The sequence below is a fragment of the Diplotaxodon limnothrissa genome, linkage group LG12 (genome assembly GCF_057381915.1).
Source record: "Diplotaxodon limnothrissa isolate DT_005_m linkage group LG12, D_limnothrissa_male_GT1.1, whole genome shotgun sequence".
Lineage (NCBI taxonomy): Eukaryota > Metazoa > Chordata > Actinopteri > Cichliformes > Cichlidae > Diplotaxodon > Diplotaxodon limnothrissa.
Window position 1 is genome coordinate 29,864,249 of NC_140607.1, and position 19,807 is coordinate 29,884,055.

General features: G+C 36.8%; 1 protein-coding gene across 1 annotated transcript; it reads left to right on the forward strand.

Annotated features, from left to right (window-relative positions):
- The first annotated feature begins 253 nt into the window (after positions 1-253).
- Positions 254-18,610, forward strand: mccc2 (methylcrotonyl-CoA carboxylase subunit 2). The gene is made up of 17 exons (XM_085368630.1): positions 254-449; positions 2,346-2,412; positions 3,472-3,556; positions 3,842-3,943; positions 4,201-4,328; positions 5,131-5,243; positions 6,615-6,728; positions 6,908-6,972; positions 8,210-8,309; positions 8,403-8,498; positions 10,495-10,567; positions 10,684-10,760; positions 14,088-14,154; positions 14,451-14,607; positions 15,523-15,637; positions 16,976-17,061; positions 18,218-18,610. The coding sequence occupies exons 1-17, from the start codon at positions 318-320 to the stop codon at positions 18,333-18,335; spliced, it is 1,695 nt and encodes a 564-aa protein (XP_085224756.1). The 5' UTR covers positions 254-317; the 3' UTR covers positions 18,336-18,610.
- The last annotated feature ends 1,197 nt before the right edge of the window (positions 18,611-19,807 follow it).

A 19,807-nucleotide genomic window follows, 5' to 3' on the forward strand; every position in this document is an offset into this window, starting at 1 on the left:
GCTGCATTTAAAACCACTCTTTACACTATTTGTGTGAAGCTGTAGAAAAGGCTGCTATAGGGAGCTTGATTTAAATATTTCAACCATATGACATAATTGTAGGATTTAGAAGTAACAAAAAACAAGCAATATTCATAAAAAAAATGTGGTGCATTTTCACAAATCTGCACATGTAAACCGTTTCTTTAATCAGAAGGTGGCGATATGGAGCTCTACTTCCCCTGCCAAAAACCACAAAAGAAGATTACCGCTAGGTTACCTAGCAGGCTAGCAGTTGCTAAATTTGATCCCGTTTAGTTAGTCGAGAACATTTTAAAATGATCCTGCAGTCATTCAAACCGTGGCTGCTTCGTTGCAGGAGTCTGCCGTTGGCTTGCACAAGAGCGTACCACGCAGATAAAGTCGCTCGACTTGGCTCACAGCCTGATAAACAGACTTCTGAATATCAGGTAGGTTAGCCTGTTGCTAACGCCTGCTAGTCAAACAGTAAGGTAACAGTTCGGAGAGTTCAGACGCATCCAGGTGAGGTGTTTTACACCTGACGGGCAACAGGAACTAATAACGTTCCCAGACACGAAGGAAAGTGTTTGTTTAGTCTGTCCCCTTGAAGTTCACTCTAGAGGTCAGACTCCTTAAAAGCTAAGAATTTATCAGCAATATCAGCGCTGAAGAATTAAGTGAGTTGTGGAGCTAAACAGCGTGCAAAAAAGTCTACCAGTCTAACTGTGAAGGTGCAACCTCTGAAAGTGAAAGACACAAATAACAGCTTTGCATGTCATTGCAACAACAATACATTTCTTAGAATAACTGATTAGTGAGGCTTGATGTTTTATTGCTTAAAGTTGCTAGTTTGAAGCTATAATTTTGTGATTATATCAATGGCACAAAACAGTCAATTCATCCTCAGTGGCACAATCATCAGCTGTTTAAATACAACATAAAAAAATCATATGCACACAAGGACTGTAGTGCTTTCCCACTTACGCCATTAAGGGTTAGTTAGTGGAAGCCAGTTACAGGTACAGATGTCTTGTATGAATCAGACTGGTGTTAATAGCAGGTTACTGTTGGGGTTGAGTGGTGTTTTAATTCAACAGTTAATCTGTTTTTTATGACAGCGTGTTTTTGTCATTCACAATTTATATGTGAATTACAAGTTTCAAAATAAAAGATGATCAACTGCCCTTGAAGGTAAACTGTGTAAAAATCTCACCATGTCACGAGGTATCAGTCGATTGCCGATTGCAGTCAACTGAATTTTTTTTCTTACATTAACCAATTCAAGTGCATAGTACTAGCTATGTTGACCACTGTAGGACAAACAACTCTGCCTGCCATTAATCTGTAGTGCGTGTAGGTGTAGTAGGTGCATGTAGTATATGTCCACGTTTATTTACTGGAGGAGGCTGCAAAACCTTGTGAAAGGAGTCCAATACAAATCGATGAAGCACTGCTGTCTTTGCTGCTGTTTTCTGCTGTTTTATCAAGTGCCTCTAACATCTCTGGACTCAGACTCTTAGCAAATAAACTCTCACTAGGTGAGAATCCAATCAAACTGTTTGTTAGAGGCAAAGTGTGATTTTTAGTACAATCAAGCATAATATTAACAGACACAATATTCGCTTATAACCAGCTGTTGCTGTTGTTTAGCTGGTTTGTAGACAGCTGTCCAGAGATCGGAGGTTCGCTTGTCCAATCTGATGACAATAAGTCACTGTGACAATATCTAAGCATGTTTCCATGTGTTAGAGCCCTGACTTCAGTTCAGGAAATAAGGCTTGAGGTGAGCAGGATGAGGATGAGTTTCTAACCACATGCCGCTTGCTCCTTCACATTTTTGCTTCTTTGGTGAACAAGATCTACTCTCAGTTTAAAAACCATAGGTATGATCCTTAAATCATATCACATCTTGAATCTGAAGGTGCAGGCATGAATTAAAATTTGCCTCCATTGTACTGCCTGTGTGTTCTCGTCTCCTCTGCCTTTGGCGTACCACGTATGCGGTCCGTCTCTGGCCACACATATAAAAGGTTATTTGGCAGAACGGTGATGCCCGTCTTGTCCATTGTATTCAGTTTGCAGAGCAACATGGGAGCTTCCACAAACTGCTGACCTCTTCTGTGTTTTTTAATAAAATTATCAATTTGTTGGAACACATAACTAAACACTAATCAGTGTATATTTATGAGTACAATTTTTTTTATATTAAATAAACTCAACAAATGACTGGAGAGCATTTACATCATCATCATCATTTACATTTTCTTATTTTAGTGCAAATCTCTTACAGAAATTGGATTAAGAGGAAACTCTAACAAATGAATTTCTCTCTTTTTGTTTTTTAGGAGAATTATGACCGAATGAAAGTTCTTCTTGATGAGCTGAAAAGCCGGACAGAAAATATTAAATTGGGTATGTGTTCGCACACAGCAGGTTACGCACTATCCCAGAGATAAATTCATCACTTTGTGTTTTCATTTCAGCAGTTCAAATTAGTGCCTGAGTTCAGGCAATCTGGGTGATGAAATTGTTGCCCAAACATCATTGCTTACACCTATGTGTTCTAGTAAAGTAATCAGGTTCCACTTGTAGATGATTAAGCCTTAAGGGACATGCTCTAACACGTAAATGCATAAAAAGCACTTTTTATATGGGAGTATGTGTTAAACTGCATGCCGTTTAACACATAGTTAGCTGTTTACTTGATCTTAACATAATGTAAAAAACATAAAATAATCTACTTCCAAACTCTGTAATGAGAGGTTGCTATTATTAGAGAGGCGTAGCTGGAACTCAGGAGAAAAGTTATGTTTAAAAGCAGTAGACAAGACATATTAAAAAATGTATAAGTTATTATGATTGTGTAGTCTACTGTATAAATATATAATAAAAGTAAGAAATATAAGACTTGTGTAAGATTGTTATTGTTTATAAAACATTTGTTTTTCTCTTCTGTTTATTTGTTTTTAATTCTTTTTCTCTTTTTGGTGAAATGTAGTTAAAAAAGTACAGTATTGCTATTTAGAGCAAGTTCTGTAAAAAGTATAGGTGTAATAAGGTTTCAAATTTTTATTCTTTTGATAAATGATGACATGACTAAAATAAAATGACAAAACATTGCAACTAATTGACCCAACAAAAGGAATAAATGTGCTGAAAGTGACAATAGAAATGATTTTCAGTAAAACACAGAAAGTTGTGACCCCGACCGAGGTACACGTTCGCTTATTTTTCAACCCTACTGGCACACAGAAAAACATCAGTAACTACAAAAGTCACAAAGAAATGAATAAAAGCCTGTCCCACCAGGGATTAACAATTCTTGGTAATTTTATGTTTTTATTTGTCTTACACCATCAGCACTGTCATCAATGCTACTTGCAAGAGTAGTAGTAGTACTTGCAAAATATTCTCAAATTGTTAAGTTTGTAATTTTGTTATTATTCATTTATTACTTTTTAATTAATTCAGGAGGAGGAGAAAAAGCAAGAAGACTTCATACTTCCCGTGGGAAACTGTTGCCTAGAGAGCGCATAGACAGACTGCTGGATCCAGGGTATTACTGCTTACTTCTATCTTTGTCACAGATTTAAAAGTCATGGCTGTTTCATCCCCCCTAGCTTTTGTCCTAGAATTTGTCCTTACACAAACTGTGGTATCACTAGTTTTAAATGTCTGATGGTGTCTACAGTACAGTTCTCTGTACAATGAGAAGAAGCAAAAGAGGATAATATTTCTCTAAACTAAAATGTACTATTTTAAAAGAACTTGTGCAGAAAAACATGGATGCATGGATATGAATTTGTCTTCTTTTCCCCGCTTTTATTTCATGTTATTGCAGGTCTCCATTTTTGGAATTTTCCCAATTTGCAGGATATGAGTTGTATGGAAAAGAGGAAGTCCCAGCAGGCGGTATAATTACTGGAATTGGGCGGGTTTCAGGGCAAGTGCTATAAATGTTTATGATATTCACCAGATTTGAATGTAATGCCTTTAAAAAATAGTGAAAGTGTTTCGTTCTGATGATCATATGTAAAAATGGTTCAGTTTAATAATTTGTCACAGATGAAAATTTATATTTTTAACCACAGGATCAGATCCAAAGTAATTACAGTGTAGGTTTTCCACTAGAATCTCAATTGAGTACCCCAGGTGCATAATCTAATATTTATTTATTCATTCTTTTCTAAATGTTCATAGAGTGGAGTGTATTATTGTTGCAAATGATGCTACTGTCAAAGGGGGAACATACTACCCAATTACAGTGAAGAAACACCTTCGTGCACAAGAAATAGCCCAGCAGAACCATCTGCCATGCATTTACTTGGGTGAGTATCTCCATATTTGTAAGGGTTTGTAAAACACTAATAAACGATTATCTACAGAATCAAAGAATAATAATATTATTAATAATAATTATTAGTAATAAAAAATAATAATAGTAATAATAATTTTCTACTATCCCTGTTAGAATTTAACTTTAAAATACAGTAGGACTGTTGGGTTAGGGTTTGTCAGTTCACCTGTGCAAGTAGAGCCTGACTGATATATGCAATATGTTATAATGGCTAAAAAAATAAACATTTCAAAAGTAAGAGCGAGATGGATGAAACACTTTAACTGTGTTATAAGTGATGGTGTTGCATAGTTTGTCCACCAGAGGACACTCTGCAATTTCCCTGTTGACAACACTTATTTGGTTCACCACAAACACAACAAACCAGCTTACCCGTGTTGTTGGCAGAATGTAAATGAGTAATCAATGACTTGTAACAGTAAACCAAACTACATTTTCATTATATCTTAGTAAACACTCATAAATAACTGCTGGGGAAATCTGTTTGTTTCACACATCTGAAAAAAAAAACATTGGCCAGTATATCAGATTTTTAAATCACCAAATATTAGTATCAGTATTGGGCTTAAAACCCTATAACAGCTTCTTAAGGACCTTATGGGAAAAATCCTAATATTTGGGTTGTTTTTTTTTTGTTTTTTTTTGGTCAATATTTACACCAGAGACATCCCAGAATGCCCTGCCTGAGGATAGCAGGGAAGTCTGTCTCTGTAATCTAATTATAGTCGAGATGTTTATAATAAGTGAGTTTGTAATGTTTTTATCTCCTTCAGTGGATTCTGGCGGTGCTAACCTGCCCAGGCAGGCTGAAGTCTTTCCAGACAGAGATCATTTCGGGCGCATTTTCTACAACCAGGCCAGGTTGTCTTCAGAGGGAATAGCACAGGTGATGCATTGTATTAACTCATTTAATGGGCACAAAAGCAGAATGATAAAACCCTAACGGAGTGGCTTTATAATTTGCTTGCCTCCCCCGATTACATCTTTACTAAAGCCCATTATTGGGCTTCCACGATATATTTGTTTACCTTTTAAATAATGACTTTTGTTATTCTTTCATTCTATACGTGTAGAAGGCAATATAAATGAATATACATGAAAGTCACAGTCCTCTATTATGTATTTTTTAAATTATTTAATTTTTTTCACCATGCTGTCTTGGGGCAAAGGCCATTTTGCTGCAAGGCAAAGGCAATAAAAATACTGAGCGACAGATACACAAAAGAAATTAATTATGGCAGCAGGGGCATTCATGGCCTGTTGGAACATTGTGGGAAAAGCTTCCATGAACAGAAATTGACAGCAATCACATGATAAACTGTATTAAATTGAATTTAATATTTATTTAAGAACACAGAAGAGCCTTTATCACCAGGGTTATATCACATTATACTGCTCAGTGTCTGTATTTTTTGCAGTTCTGGTAGCTCTCTCTTTTTTCAACCATACGTGTGTTTACATCCTTGTTGAAACAAGAAAAATATCAAAGAGCAGAGGTGGTATATTCAAATGAATTCCACGCTTGAAGGCTCTTCATGTTTTGCACCTGCAGGCTACTCAAATCCATCTTATATATGATGATGAAGAGAACTGCAGCGGTTTTGCACTGTGCACGGTTTTGCACCTGTCTTGCAGTCACATCTCTATTGATTCAAGGATGATAAAAAGCAGGATATATTGCTCACCAAACCGACCTTCACTGTGTGTTAGTTAGAAAGCTGTTTTCAAATTCATCTGCAGGAAGACGAAAGTTTTTCAGAGCTATAAAATGTTTTGGCCAGTGTAATGTTCTTTTGGAATTTATCCTTCTCTTGGCAGAATAATATATGTTCAGAATTTATTTCTGGAAGAGTGGTTTTCTTGAAAATGGAATGTTTCTATGAGCCCACCTGAAATAAGAGTTGTAGTTCCCACATCTAAATTGAATACCATTCCCTGTCCAATAGGCATCATAAAGTCTGCAGTACTCATAGCTTAAAAGTTGTTGTTCAGTGATGTAATGGCTATTTTGTTTCTAGTATTTAAACTTTTCAAGTGAAACTATAACCAGATTTTTTTTTTTGGTAATGGAGTAGTCATAGGTGGCATTATAACTGCACATAAGGTTAATTGAAGTTTTAAAGAGAAAAAACCCCCTAATCATATGCAAATTATTCAAAGCAGAGTAATGAAGATATCTTTGAAAATGCCTGAAGGATATGTTTTAATATTGTACATGTCTGATATGAGACCTAACTATTTTTCTTCTCTCTTCAAGATTGCTGTCGTGATGGGCTCCTGCACTGCTGGAGGAGCGTATGTGCCAGCAATGGCAGACGAGAGCATCATCGTACGGAAGCAAGGAACCATTTTTCTTGGAGGACCTCCACTGGTTTGTTAATTTTTTATTATTTCTGTTATTATTTAACATTAAGTAACTGACAAACAGACAAATATTGTGTTTCATTTTATAGAGCTAAATGTTTGTTCATATAGCAAGCTATATATTTGAACTTGTACTGAATACAAGAGATGAAATGCATATTTCCTGGTAATATAATTCTTTAATAGGTCAAAGCTGCCACTGGGGAAGAAGTTTCTGCAGAAGATCTTGGTGGTGCTGATCTACACTGCAAGTATGAACAGATCATTTTTATGGGATATGTGGGATTCAATATTAGCTCTCATCTTGACTTTTAAATACCAAAGAGATAGCTAAATAGTTTTCGCAAAATATATACATCAGGACTTGATGTTCGAATCCCTGAAAATGACGATTTAATGTCCTCTGTGACCTTGTGTTATACGTCCAGTTTGGGTATTCAAGTGATGCTAATTACAAGCTGGGTTGATAGAAAAGTAGATTGTTCTCTTACTGAAATCATAATGTTATACAGATCCTTAAAGCAAATTCACTTTCCTTGTTTCTGTGTCAATGAGGAGGCAGTACTTCACAATGACAAAGTGTTGTTACACAAAAGAAAAAGACTAAAATATCCAAATATCCCATTTACTTAAATATCCAACTACTTATTGTTATTTTCCCTTATTGTCATGTTGGGAAAGTTCCTACAAGCTTGGAACACCATCATTTTAGACACGTGTCCCATTACTCTTGATAGTTGTTTGGTAGAAGCTTCACCAGGTTTTTTTTTTTTAGACATCTCTAGATGCTTTGTTAGGTTCAGGTCTGGACCCTGACAGAGTTTTTCCCCAAGCAACACCATTGTTTTCTTGGCAGTATGCTTCAGGTTAGTCTTGTGTGATTCTAGTTGCTTGTTTAACCGAGGTCCTTCTTCCCAGATGACTCAATTCAGTTGAGCAGCCAAATTTAGGATGACTGTTCCAGGATTAAGAATGATGGAGGTTATTGTTCTCTTGGATATTATTGTGTCTTTCCCCAGATCTGTGCTTTGAGACAATCCAATCTAGCACACCTACCAATAGTTCTCTCGACATCATGACTTGTTTTTTTCATCTACAGTCTGCTGTGTGTGCCTTTCCTGATTATTTCTATTTAATTAAGTTAGGCACAATTGGAATCCAGTCAAGTTATATAGACATCTCAAAGATCATTGCTCTGAGTGTCATAGCAAAGGATTTGATTTGACTTGGGTAATTAAAGTGTTTCTCAGTTTCTTTCTTTCTTATTTTGAACCAATTAACAAAATACATTTTGGGCTTTGTCTTTGTTTCATATAAAAATGAACTCAATCCGATTATTAACCCTTTCATCGAAAGCATGAAATGTTCAGGAAACTTTCTACCTACACTATGTACTACATAGAAAGTACTGTAGGTTTTTTTCCCCCACAGTAATGATTTATAAGGTAATATTTCCAATGACTGCCTTTGTTTTTTCTTACTTTGCAGAAAATCTGGAGTGACAGACCACTATGCTTTAGACGATAACCACGCTCTTCATTTAGCGAGAAAGACAGTGAGAAGCCTTAACTACAGAAAAAATATCGAGGTCAGTCTGTTGTTTACAGTCGACAATTTAAATCAAACTGTTCTCTCTGTAGCTTCATTGACACTGAGTCTTTTTGTTTGCTTTTTTTTTTAGGTTACTATAGAACCTCCTGAGAGTCCTCTCTATCCTGCAGATGAACTCTACGGCATAGTCGGAGATAACTTGAAACGTAACTTTGATGTCAGAGAGGTAATTGCCCAGTTTCCAGAACGATGGTTTCAAGTCGCACTTAAAAAAATTCCCTTCTATATTAAGTGATACGCTTTCACAGGAGTGTGTGTAGATCTGTGATGGACTACACCCTATTATTCACTAGCTTGTAGAACTAGAAATAACTTGGAGTAATAATGTTCAGTGTGACTTTATCAGTGTTTCACATCATTGTGGTGGATTGTTGTCCCACTATTCTAACATTTCTTCAGTTCATTGATTTCTGCAGAGCTCTCCTAACATACCTGCACAGCATTTCAATCAGTTTGAGGTCTGGGCTTTTATTGGGCTGTTGCAGCACCTTGATTCTTTTCTTTTTCAGCCAGTCTGTTGTAAATTTTCTGCTGTCCTTGAGATCGTCATCCCGTTACGCAACTCAGTTGTGCCCGTGCTTTAGCTGTCAGACAGATGGCCTCATTTGGCTTTAGAATATGCTGGTGTACAGAGGAGTTCATGCTTGACTCAGAGACTGTAAAGTGCTGCAAAACAAGCACAAATCATCTCTCTTCCACCATGCTTGATAGTTGGCGTGAGGTGTTTGTGCAGATCTGCTGGGTTTGGTTTTCACCTTACATGGTGTTGTGCATTATGACCAAACATCTCCACTTTGATTTTGTCCAAAGGACATTGTTCCAGAAGTCTTGTAGTTTGTTCAGAAGCAACTTTTTGAACCTAAGCTGTGCTGCCATGTTCTTTTCAGAGAGCAGAGGCTTTCTCCAGGCTGCACTAACAAACAAGTCCCTTGTATTTCTAATTGTATTGTCATGAATGTTAACATTTAACATGCTAACTGGACCCTGTAAAATCTGAGATGAAGTTCTTGTTTTTTTTTACGCCACAGAAATAAAAGGCTGATGGAGTATTGTTGTCACCCTCCTGGGTGAGTGGGCAGTGTGGGCACCCACAATTGTAAATACAATAACTCAAGAAAGATGCGATGCAGATTTGGAAATCTTTACCATGGGTGCAGCTGCTAGAAGCTAGAGCATTGCTGGGCCTGAACTTTGGTTCGATTTCCTGGGAAGATTGTGGCATTGTATTAACACACACCTGAATATTCCAGACTAGAAAATTTCTGTTCAGTTTTATTTATACAGCTCCAATTCACAACAAACTCTCAAAGCTTCTGCTTTTATAGGTCACACTTGCTGATGATCAGTAAATCAAATACTTCTGGTTAGCAACACCTGGCTGCTACTTATCCTGTTCCTATGGAATTCCTTTGAAGCAATAAGAGTGTACTAAGCTTTTCACAGGACTGCTTGGAAGATTTCTTTACCATTTCTGAACATTTCAGAATCTTATTTGGATATTTTGTAGGATACTGTGTTGAACCTCTTAGTAATTAGTTTAAAATGGTGAGATAAATAATACGACTTTTCTTTGCTATGATATTATTTCTTTAATGTGAGTCAAATATAATAAAATCATTCATTCATCTCATTGTTTAATACAGCCAAAAGACTGATTTACACAATGTGGAAGTGCTATGACTGCTTTAAGATTTGTAAATAAACCAATTTTGATTGGTTTATTTATAAATCTGGCTGTCAGAGGTTCAGAATGCACTTTAACAATGTTGAGTTGTCATGTTCTCCTATCAGCAGCTGAATCAATAATAAGGTGGCTGGCATCAGTCACTTTGCTTTTCTGCTGTGTGGCAGTGCTTGCCAGATATTCTCTATTGGTTTAAAGCTTGTGCCCTTTGATTCTTGATGTAGACCCGCGAGCTAGAATTACTGCTTACTCTACAGATGCCAAAGTGTTTGTAGTGTAGAATAGTATTGGCAGTCCATTTAAGGTTGTGAGATCAACTGAGTGCAGCCTCTTTACAGGAGTTTTTCAAGTGTAGCATTGCTTTTAGCAGAGTGAAAATCACTTAAATAAGTAGAAATTGTTGAAAAGTTGTCACTATCTGTGTTATTTGACATTGCATCACATTTTTTATAACTTTTGTTTACTGATTGGATTGCAGGTCATTGCCAGAATTGTAGATGGCAGTAAATTTGATGAATTCAAGGCATTCTATGGAGACACGCTTGTTACAGGTATGTGAACTAGTATTGATTTCAATTTCCAAGACATGGTTGATTTTTTTTTTCTTCTCTAAATTTAAAACCTGACCATTGTTTGAGTTCATTCTTGTGAATTTGTACCTTTTAAGGATTTTCAAGGATATTTGGTTATCCCGTTGGAATCATTGGGAACAATGGAGTCTTGTTCTCAGAGTCTGCAAAAAAGGTAAAGGCACTTTATAGCTACAGATAAATCAAACTGTAAAAACTGTCTTTTATCTGCAAAAACAATACAATAAATAAATAAATAAAACCTATACAAAGTTAAAAGCTGAATTTCCAGGAGACTGAGCTTTGTACTGTTTTTGTGCCTCTCAAAATGTCAAGGACTTTAAACACTGTGTGGAAATAGTACAGATAGCGTGCTCCACAGATATTTGCTGCTTATGAACACCAACATTTTTCTGTTTGTAGGTTATTTGCACTTCTCATTCACATTAGAGTTGTAGTGTTTCTCCTATGCAAGAAGCCTTAAAATGCACCTTTACATCCTTTCACGAGTAGTCTGATAACTATGATAGCATTTAGAAACCATGCACGGAGAACAGTAATAATTTTCATTCAGTGTAATTCACTTAATTCTCAAGCCAATTTGCTGTGCACAGAGCTGAACTTTATACAGGCTTAGGGAAGATGAGGGGCCGAATTTGTGATTATAGACTAATAAGTTTTTCTAAGCACGTTTTGAATTGGATTACAAGCTTGACCTGAACGAAGATTTCTTTCATTCATTTTTATTTTTTATTTTTTGCGAGGTCTCAACATGACATTATAAGCATTGGCTATCTCGTCACTATAATTACTTTCAAAAGGGTCTGATACAGTGCCTCAGACAAAGATGTGGAACAGACATGCTCGGGGAGCATATTCAAGAAAAATCAATACAGTACCTGCATTTCTGAGACACGCTGTCATCGCTAAAGACATGCCCAGGCTTCCATTATGCTAACTTTTAAACTGTTAAAAGCTTTTTCCAGTTTTTTCTGTTTTGATAAAAGGGAGAGGTATCAGAGATACGATTAGATTTCTGTTGTTCACACATTCAAATTCAAATTCAAATTTTATTTGTCACGTACACAGTCATACACAGTACGATATGTAGTGAAATGCTTGGACAACTGCTCGTGACCTAAAGAAAACAAAAAAGGAAAAGGCTATGAATAAGATAGGAAATAAATATGAAAAATTAAAAAGGGTAAATTTAACTAGGAAGGAATAAAATATAAATTAAGGTTAAAAATGAAATAACTGTACAACACAAATTAGAATGAAGGGTAAATTTAACTGGGAGAATAAGATAAAATATATAAATTAAAGTTGAAAATAAAATAACTGTACAACAAAATACACAATATAGAACTATATAAGAATGTATGAAGAAATATAAATAAATATATACACAATAACAGCAGCATATACACAATAACAGCAGCGTGATTTAAGTAATGAAGTGAAACAATGTCCAGAATGTCCAGTGTGTGTAAGAACTGTATGTGTGGGTCAGTACTGTGTGGTGGTGTGATTGAGGCTGAGGTCCTCCACGATCTTCCTGGCCTTGGTCCAGCACCGCCTGCTGTAGATTGAGTGCAGGTCAGGGAGCTCGGAGCGGATGGTGCGCTCAGCTGACCGCACAACCCTCTGTAGAGCTCGTCTGTCCTGCATGGTGCTGTTCCCGAACTAGGTTAAGATGTTTCCCGTCAGGATGCTCTCTATGGTGCAGGAGTAAAAGTTCCTGAGCACCTTGGAGGGCAGGGTTAGGGTCAGGAGCAATGTTATAGATAACCTTATCTCATACTACCTCATGCTACCATATTATCTCAATAGAACACTTTGCTCTCAGACTGCAGGCTTACTTGTGTTTCCGAGAGTATTTAAATGTAGAACAGGAGGTTTCAGGCCCCTCTTCTACGGAACCAGGTCCCAGTTTGGGATTTGGGAGACAGAGACCCCCTCTTTTTTTAAGATTAGGCTTTTGTTCTTATAGTTAGGGCTGGATCAGGTGAACACACTCTTAGTTATACTGCCATTGGCCTAGGCTGCTGGGGGCTTCCCATAATGCACTGAGTGTTTCTTCTTCTTCACTCATCTGTTTTCACTCTTTGTGTTTATACTAATAAAGAGTGTGTTGCATTTAATCATCAGCTACTCGTCTTTTGTCCTGTCTCCCTTCCCTTACCCCCAGCTGGTGGCAGTAAATGACTGCCCCTCCCTGAGCCTGGTTCTGCTGGAGGTTTCTTCCTGTAAAAGGGAGTTTTTCCTTCTCACTGTTGCTTGCTCAAAGAAGGGTTTCTGACTGTTGGTTTGTTCTCTTTATTATCGTAGGGTCTTTACATTAAAATATAAAGCACCTGGAGGCAAATGTTGTTTTGATTTAGCGCTATATAAATAAAGTTGAATTGAAATTGAATAATTTCACAGAGAAGCAGTCATATTTCACATTGTTTCCAACTGTTGTTTGCACTTTGCAACACACAAAAAAATGCTTCACTGAAAGAGAGCCAGTGGAGGAAACTGCCAAAATAAAGAAAACACCTGAGTAATTCAGCAATACAAATATATGGAAATGAGTTGTCTCCACATAGTTCAGTCTTTTGTATGTGTTTGTCTGTTCAATATTTCCTGGCAGCTCTGTGTTATGCAGTGATTTTTTCTGACATAACTGAAGGCCATTCACCGCCTTCGTATTTAAACTAGAATACAGAAAATACAAAGTCAGTGTAGCGGCAGGTGAGCTCGCTCCCAAAGTAACTGGTTTCTGTTATTTCTGGATGGATTGAGGGGAGGCCATGAACTCTGTTGCTTGTTTTATTTATTTATTTATTGTATTAACAGGTGTAATGCAAGATTCAAAAGCATCACCTCAGGCAACATTTCATATTCTGTATAGTTTTTCATATTTATATCCTGTTCATATCCTGTACATAGCTTGTACTCACTACAGCCTGTACATACTTATAGTTATAGAATATTCACAACATACTTCATACCGTGTACATTATAACATACCATAATAGACCCATTTCTGTAATATACTCACATATCTATATTATTGCTAATATATATTGTAATATATCTATATCACTAAAGCACTTCTGGATGGATGCAAACTGCATTTCGTTGCCCTGTACCTGTGCATGTGCAATGACAATAAAGTTGAATTCTATTCTATTCTATTCTATTGTGACAGTTTACATCTTCTTGTGAAAATACAAACTCCAGATGTAATCCAAACTTTTCAGTGGGTTATTACCCAGATTTCACTTCACTGGATAAACTTGTGTGCTTTGAATATATTTTCTTAAAAATTTACACATCTCTTTCCTTTGGCAGTTCATTTAAAGTTTATGGTCTCTTGGTTATTTCTTGAGAGGCCCAAAAAGTAAATCATTACCATTTTGTACTATTTTAAGGTAATACATGTTTGAACTCTGGGCAGTTGTTCTTTAGGTCTGAGAATGTACTACATGTAATGAATATCTGAAATTCTTTTCAGGGGACGCATTTCATTGAATTATGCTGCCAACGAAACATTCCACTTGTTTTCCTCCAAAACATAACAGGTCGGTGGGAATTCTTTATTTACATCGGTAATTTTGTTCTGTTGTGGGGTTTAGATGTTGTTTGTTACTCGGCAAACAATTCTGAATATTATTTACTTTAATTGCAATGTGATCTGTGATCATACAGATAATTTTATAATTTACATCATAACCAAATCTTATTATATGATGTACAAATCTGTTTCATTAATCTCCCAGTTTGACTTATTTCGTGTTTAAGATTAACACAGCCAGACTTTCCTCCTTGAAATAACAACACAGGCTTAGGCTATCTCTTGTCTTCATCTTCATCTCAGGCTTCATGGTGGGTAGGGAGTATGAAGCAGGAGGAATTGCCAAGGATGGAGCCAAGATGGTTACTGCAGTTGCCTGTGCCAGTGTACCCAAGATTACTGTTATCATTGGCGGCTCCTATGGTGCGGGAAACTATGGCATGTGTGGCAGAGCCTACAGGTATGAAGAAATTCTCTGTAGGGATTAGAGGTTTGTTGGAATAAAAACGCAGCCCTGGTAACAGCTAAAGTAAATTAATTCATTGTGAACTATTGCGAAACACATTAGCTGCTTCTCTGCGAAATTCAAGTGTACAAAATGTACAAAATGCAATTGCCTTTCATTTTGTGCATCAGATAGCCTTGGACTTCTTGCGTGTAGGTGGTAGTGACCTTTTGTAACAGTAAAAGAGACTTTCTAAGTGGAACCCTTTCAAAGCTAAGAAGTATTTTAAAATAAAAAAATCAATTTTAATCAAAATAAAGTGACATTTATTACTTGAGGATGTATCATTATTTTGTCTTTTTAATTTTTGTCAGCTATTTTTCAAAGACTAGGAGTGATAAGAAGCTGAATTATTGATGTGTAGCATCCTTAGTGAAGAGCACTCTACAACAGAGTGCAGTGTATTTGTATAGGTAGATAGACTGATGGATAGAAGTCTTAAAATCACTTGAGGAAGTTTATCAGATTTTGCACAGCTCCCTCTGGATAGAAAAAAAATGGTTTTAACAGTATTAAAATTACCATTCAAATAGCTTTAAGCATGTATGAAGTCAGTGGAATGATAATATTATTGTGGGCACACTCATGTTTAATTCCTATCAGGTTATTTGAGCTGTAATAAGCGTCCTCATGTAAATTGAAATAAGCATAAATGATTTAGTGTTTTGGAAAGTTGGAGCTGATACTCACCCTCCCTTAGTCTTTCTATGAAATATCAAAGAAGTACTTTTCCCCAGGTTAAGCCCTCCTAGTCTCTCAAATCATATTTTTGATGTTCAGGGTTTCTTTTGTTATCCTATTGGTTGTGATCTAGGTGACTATTCTGGCTCTCGAAACATACTCAAATTGACACTGTTTCTTGTCTCACAGCCCACGTTTCCTATACATGTGGCCAAATTCCCGAATCTCTGTAATGGGTGGTGAGCAAGCTGCCACTGTCTTGGCTACCATCACTAAGGATCAGAGGGCACGTGAGGGAAAGGAGGTAATGATTCATGTTAATCGCTTGACACGGCAGACTAAAATCTGTGCTCCGCTGGAAAGGCTTGAATTGACTTTAGTGGGTTTCCTGCCAACAGCATAAACATTATGAAAGACACTTTTCTTTCAATAATGGTTTGACATGGCACAGTGAAATAATTTCAGTGTTAAGTGTGACTGTGATGACTTATCCTGAATAGTGTAGCCATCAAATGGCTGTCATTAAACTGTGTCAGGTATGCTGTTATGGGGCTATTAACCAGTGCATTAATAGCTTCAGAATGACACCTCACATCAGTGCCCTGCTGACAGCCGTTTTGATGATGTTTAAAATGTTTCAACTCAAAAAGGTTGTAAAAACTAATCATTGGGTCAATTTTTGAACAGGTATCAAATATTCTTATTTCTTTCTGCTTTTATTCTACATGTCTTCACAGTGGAACACAGGTTGAACTACCGAGAGCTTATTAAATTATACAGTATAATACAGCTTACATGTTAAACATGTATTAGGTGTACAGTCAGTACTACAGTTGTTTGCCCCACGAAAACACAATTGATAGTATTCTGAGCCTGCACCACTCATCACTTCCACCAAAATAAGAACTTCCTTTGTGATTAACCAACATAAGTCGAACTTTACGTGAGAACTCAAATATCTGGTTCAGTCGTTTAGAGCACAGGATGGTCTTTTCCTTGTCATCTTCCTAGTGCAATTGCAGTGTCCGATTGCAGCCATGTGAGTGCAGCAGGGGTAATTGTGCAGTGAATTCCCAGCAAGTATGATGTCATGTGTCGTGCCTCCTGCAGGCTCTACACTAGGTACCCCTCAAATGAAGTGTTTCCAGTAGAGAGAATGCATCTGAAGCATTTTATCTTCGATTATGTGCTTCATGTGAGAAAGGATAACTTAGGGCGATGAGCTTATGTGTGAAAACATGTCTTCCTGGTTAAAATTAAAGCAGTCCAATATAGAGACCTTGAATTACAGTTTAATGAATTCAGTTTTTCTTCATACCATTTCTTATATTTTTGTTGCTGTTTAATTTAATTTTTCCCCCCTTTTAAAAAAAATTGTTTCTGATATTTACAACAGTTTGGCCCATTTAAATCAGTAAAGATTAGCTTTGCGTTATTTATCGAGTGTATGATCTGTTTTTATTGTGTTCACAAAGATTGGCTTGGTGTTTTCAAGCTGGGGAAATTGACCTTCATGGCAAATGAAATGGCTGTGTGCTTTCAGCTTTACATTTCACTACACCTTCAATAATTCAGACAACCTTTAAAACGCCTCTGGCGCAGGTCCTTACCGCCTAATTCTATTTTCTCAATATATTCACAGTTCACAGCAGAGCAAGAGGCTGCCATGAAGGAGCCAATTGTGCGGCGGTTTGAAGAGGAAGGCAGTCCGTATTACTCCAGTGCTAGGTGAGATCTGCTCATCCAATATGTTGTATTTTAGGGATGTGTGTGATAAAATGAAGGACTACACATAACTGAGTCTTTGAATTTCCAAAATTGGTTTAACTACTGTTGCTAAGATAAAATGTTGTTTCTCGAATGGCAGCACTGGCCACAAATGAACTATCAGCAGGCCACCAGCATGTGTTTATAATTTATTTTTTAGACTCTTTTCAGTAATCTCACATTAGCCTTATTTTCCAAGAACTAAGAAACCACAAGACTATTCATGCAGGACCAGTGATGCTGTGATGTTTTTCTTTAGCATCAGATGTCCTGTTGTTTAAATAATAAGAGCCGTGTTCTTTTCATTTAGTCCCTGAGCTGTTTTCATTGTGTGTTTGTAAGCGTAGAGTACAAATCCTCATGTGGTGATTACATGTGCGTCTTAAAATGAGATGGATAGTATACTGTACATATTTATCTAACTGGAAACTGCCTCACTGACATTAAAAACCAATATAGTTATGAAGGTTAAACACACATTTCAGAGCATGTCGGTGCTTATTTTTGCAGTTAATTGTATAAAATATAAAGAAAGAGAAAGGCCAAGGGGCAATCAAGGCCCCATTACACACTAATTAATCACAAGCTACCCTGAAAGCACTTGTCAAATTTATGTGTGTCATTAATGCTTGAAACCTGTTGTATCAGAATTGCTTGCTGTGGAAGCATCAGTTAATGAATAAAAAAAATTAGCTAACTGCAAAAGAGTAAGAATTTTGAAAACTGATTTATCTCTTCATTTATTTACGACTTAAGCAGGAGCTGGTATTAGTTTCTTAAATATCAGGTCTTGCTTGTCTATTATAATCATTTATCTGATGATACGCTTATGATATACATATACTATATTATATTAACAACAGCCATATTGTTTGCTCTTTAATGAAATATAGGTCCGACTCTGAAAAAAATACAAATCTGATACCTTGCAGAAAGGAAAAAAATGCAAATCTTTAAACCTAGACTATAAGGGGAGTCATCCAAAGAGAGGAAGACAAAACCTTGACACTCTATTAAAGTAATTGATTATAGTCCTGCACAAGCACCGCAAGAAGTATCGCATGAGTGAGGAGTAATGTGCCATCTAATAATGTGGAGCACTTTATTATTTTTACAGGCTGTGGGATGACGGGATTATTGATCCTGCTGAAACTCGTATGGTTTTGGGTCTGAGCCTCAGTGCAGCACTCAATGCACCAACAACGAAGACACGTTTTGGAGTTTTCCGGATGTAATGCTCATTTAGTTTGTACATATAGAGACACGAGACTTAGTATAGATTTACTGTTTATATAGTATTTCTCGTAGTTTACCAGATTGAGTAAAAACTCTCACAGAGTTGGGATCGCTCGACTTTGGATACCTTGAGCTGTGACTGGATGATGGAACTGTTGTGAGACACTTCCCCTGTTAAGTTGTGCCTTAACTGTTTTCATTCCAGTGTAAATGCACGTTTTCTTAAATGTGTTTCATTTGTTGGCTCAAGTACTGTAAATGCAAACAATTAAAAAAAATGTGAAAAGTTCAAATTGCTGCCTTTTCATCAATCGTGCATGGCCAGAACGAAAGAAATCTTCATAAGGGGGCACTGTTTAGCTATAAATATCTGAGGTAGTGTAGAGGAAGCATACAAGCACGCACAGAAGGACCTGCGTATATAAAAGGAGAAAAAGTATTTTGAAGATTTCCAAGTTTAGTGTAATTATTTATTATTTAGAGACACTGGAGAGTTTATTCTTGTCTGGCTTTCTGGGGCTTCTGCGTGTTTATTCTTTTATTGTAAAGCACTTTGTGATGTCTGCTGTGGAAAGGTGCTGTGCTACTATTGTGTCAAAGGCACAAATAGGATGTGGTCTTATATCTCATGCTGCAGACAGAGTGTGCTGTGTGCCGAAGCTAAGCCTCAGAACGAGTTCTTCACTTTACCAGCTGGCCAGCCTCTCTTTCCCGCCCTCCCGGTTTTTCATTTTGTCAATTTATCTTTTTAATTGAACATGTTGCACACAGTTGATATGTTCACATATTGGTATAGACCATCTGAATTCCCCCTTGCAACAAGTTAGGTTTTCCTCCGAAGGATTTTCAGAACCCAGGGATTTGGTGCAGGAGTAGATTTGAATGTTTGTATGAAGCCAGGTGGTTAAAATGCTTAACTGGAAGCCCTTCATGCTCCTCTGTGTATGACTGTGTGCCTGGTATACTGAGGCTGTGAGAGCCTCACTTTGGGGAGAGCAAAAATACTCAGGCCATGATATGTGTGGAAGGTGTGTGTGTATGCATGTGTATGCCACCCACACACACACTTTTTAAAACTGGTTTGCTGGTTATTTCTTCCTTCGTGTTCCACCAAATGTCACTGTAGGAGGACTTACCGAGCACAATGGACCCTTCTTCAAAGTTTTTACTGAAGTAAAAAAGCCATAATGATTCAGAAAAGTCCTATTTTAAGAATGTTTTAACATAGAGTATACATCAGAGAGTGAAATATCACTTAAATGTCAAATTTACTTTTGTTCCATTTTTTTTTTTAACCAGGAGATATGCACGTGAGATCTAGAATCCTTTTTGGAAGAGCGTCCTCCACAAGATAGAAATCAACAGTCACAGAACAACACACGCATAATACATTAAAGAAATGAAGTATTGAGATTAAAAATATCACTATAGAAATACCTGAAAAATGTGTTTCACTGTAGGTCAATGTCTA

Excerpts from the sequence above, each read along its gene's own strand:
- mccc2 (XM_085368630.1), top strand. The coding sequence starts at position 318 with ATGATCCTGCAGTCATTCAAACCGTGGCTGCTTCGTTGCAGGAGTCTG. Across the intron at positions 8,310-8,402 it reads ACTACAGAAAAAATATCGAG|GTTACTATAGAACCTCCTGA; the intron begins GTCAGTCTGTTG and ends TTTTTTTTTTAG. Across the intron at positions 14,608-15,522 it reads ATGTGTGGCAGAGCCTACAG|CCCACGTTTCCTATACATGT; the intron begins GTATGAAGAAAT and ends CTTGTCTCACAG.